Consider the following 2,277-nt stretch of genomic DNA (forward strand, 5'->3'; position numbering starts at 1 on the left):
GATTGATGACGTCTGCGTTCGATGTGTATACCAGTTCAGCTGTTGAAACGTTTTCTTCTTTGTACAGCTTCGCCTCCCTCGTGAAGACGATATCGACGAAGTTTTTCTGCAACATTTCGTTTGTAACGTTGATGAAGAACTGCTCAAGAGAGTTGTTCTTGAATACCTCGAACCCGAAGATATCAAGCATACCAAGGAAGTTCTTGAATCCCTCTGGTGGCTTGATGGACTTGTTCAGTTCACTGATGATCCACAGGAAAAGTTTGTCGTACATTGCTTTCGCTAAGGAAGATTTGAGCATGTCACCGTCTTCTTGTCTCCAGCGGCTTTCCACTCTCTGCCCACCGGCGTATGTGACTTTTGTTGTCAGTTCCCTCATTACTTCATCTGGGTCGATGAAAAGCAGACCGCAAGCTTCCTTGAAAAGCTGGAGATTCGCGCCTTCAATAGCAGCAGCATCATCCATGCCGCCCTGCTTTGTCGCGGTGATCTGCACGTTTCCAAGCAACAACACTCCGGCTACAACGCTCCACACTGAGTCAACCTGCTCGTCTGTGAGGGCCATGGACTTGAACGCATCGCAGACTTCCTTGTAGTCGGCTAAGTCGTCAATGCCGGGCACATCGAAGCACTTGGGGTTGATGTATGTGTACTGGTCCAGAGAAAGCAGGTGGAAACGTTCACGCATGCTTGCGTCAGCCCCCTTGCACAGCTGGTAGAAGATATGGTACGAACGTTCCTGTTCGTCTTGGGTGAGAACACGCGATTTCTCAAGCAGAAACGCAACAACACTACCATAGCGAATACCCCCCTCCTTTGCTACATCAAGCTGCATGAAACGCCCGAAACGAGAAGAGTTGTTGTTACGGATAGTCTTGGCGTTACCGAACGCCTCCAACACTGGGTTAGCTGCCATGATAGCGTTCTGAATACGCATGTCCATCGCCCCCCCCTTCGCAGCAGCGAAATATCTCATTATCTGCTTCGTAGCTTCCGTCTTACCAGCACCCGACTCGCCTGCACCCACCAACAGCAACAGCAACAGCAGCAGCAGCAGCAGCAGCGCAGTCAGTACAAATGCAGCAACATAACTCGCGCAGAAACAGAGAAGAAACACCAGCAGTTGCAGGAGAAATAAAACAACATCGAACGCATGAAGGATACACACGGTCAAGAAGTTTCTGGTGCTGCTGCTTTTGTAGCCGGTTGGAGTAGAAATAGAAAACAGACCCCGAAACCCTAAACCCTAAACCCTAAACCATAAACCCGCCAGAAAGAAGAGAAGATGCATGCAGCAGAATGCGACAGAAGCAACAGAAACCCCAGGCAGTTTGTTTGTGTTGAACTGCTGCATGCATGAGGTGAGGGGGCGGCTTTACCGGATACGATGATGGTTTGTGATTTGTTGACGCCATGGAGGTTATCGAGAGCAACACGTGCAGTGTAGAAGACGTGGGGTGGTAGTTTAGTGTAGTCATCAGTATCTCTGTATTTACAGATCCATTCCTTTGTGGTGTTTCCTAGGTCTTTAAAGGGGTTAATAGCAACAACAAGAGGATCTGCACAAGTATATATCTGGTTTCTCATGTAACGATAACGTAAGAAATCTAATACACAGGGAATGTTGGTGTGTGGCAGCATGCCGATATCGCCATATGTCATAGGATCAATAGAAGAGTTCGTATTCCATGCGTGTGCATGCGGCACAGAGAAAGTCTCATTGTTACCCGCGGGCTCTACCTGCTGCACCTGCAGCATCTCGGGAGTTGACCCCGCCTGCACCACGCACTTAGCGAACATAAGGTTCGGCTGCTGCTGCACCGCGGGCGCCAAGTCCGTCCATATTTGAAACCCCTGAAGCAGCAGAAACGCCACACACAGACACACAAGCATTCGGCCAGGCGAGGAAGCACACGGGTTGTCTTTCTGCTCGAAGCAGACAGATGCAAATACAAGCCATGAGCAGAAAGCAACACGTTCATACAAACCCTACACACAACTCATCGCCCATCCACCAATGACTGAAGACAGCCAGGCTCGTTTCACCCCTTTCTAGTAGTCTCTATCTGATAGGTGGACTGGGTTTTGTGTTGAGACGAGTTATATGGAGGCCAAATACACATGCGAGGAAGGAAGCTGCTGCTGTTGGTGTTTCGATCGGTGCTGCTGACGCTGCTGTGGATTCTGCAGGTGGTGTTGCTGCTTCTGCTGCTGCTTATGCTTCTGTTGTAGCAACAGAAGAAAAAGGAATGAAAGAGCAACAAAACGACTCACTTT

At 49.3% G+C, this 2,277-nt stretch overlaps 1 protein-coding gene across 1 annotated transcript; it reads right to left on the minus strand.

Moving 5' to 3' along the window:
* Nucleotides 1-35: 35 nt before the first annotated feature.
* EMH_0091780 (myosin A, putative) lies at nt 36-1,893 on the minus strand (the record flags this gene model as incomplete). The annotated part of the gene is made up of 3 exons (XM_038023042.1): nt 36-106; nt 193-1,017; nt 1,380-1,893. 3 exons carry the CDS (start codon nt 1,891-1,893, stop codon nt 36-38), a joined length of 1,410 nt encoding a protein of 469 aa, XP_037878896.1.
* Between the last annotated feature and the right edge of the window lie 384 nt (nt 1,894-2,277).

Source organism: Eimeria mitis, genomic scaffold (genome assembly GCF_000499745.2).
Source record: "Eimeria mitis Houghton genomic scaffold, Emh_scaff7522, whole genome shotgun sequence".
Lineage (NCBI taxonomy): Eukaryota > Apicomplexa > Conoidasida > Eucoccidiorida > Eimeriidae > Eimeria > Eimeria mitis.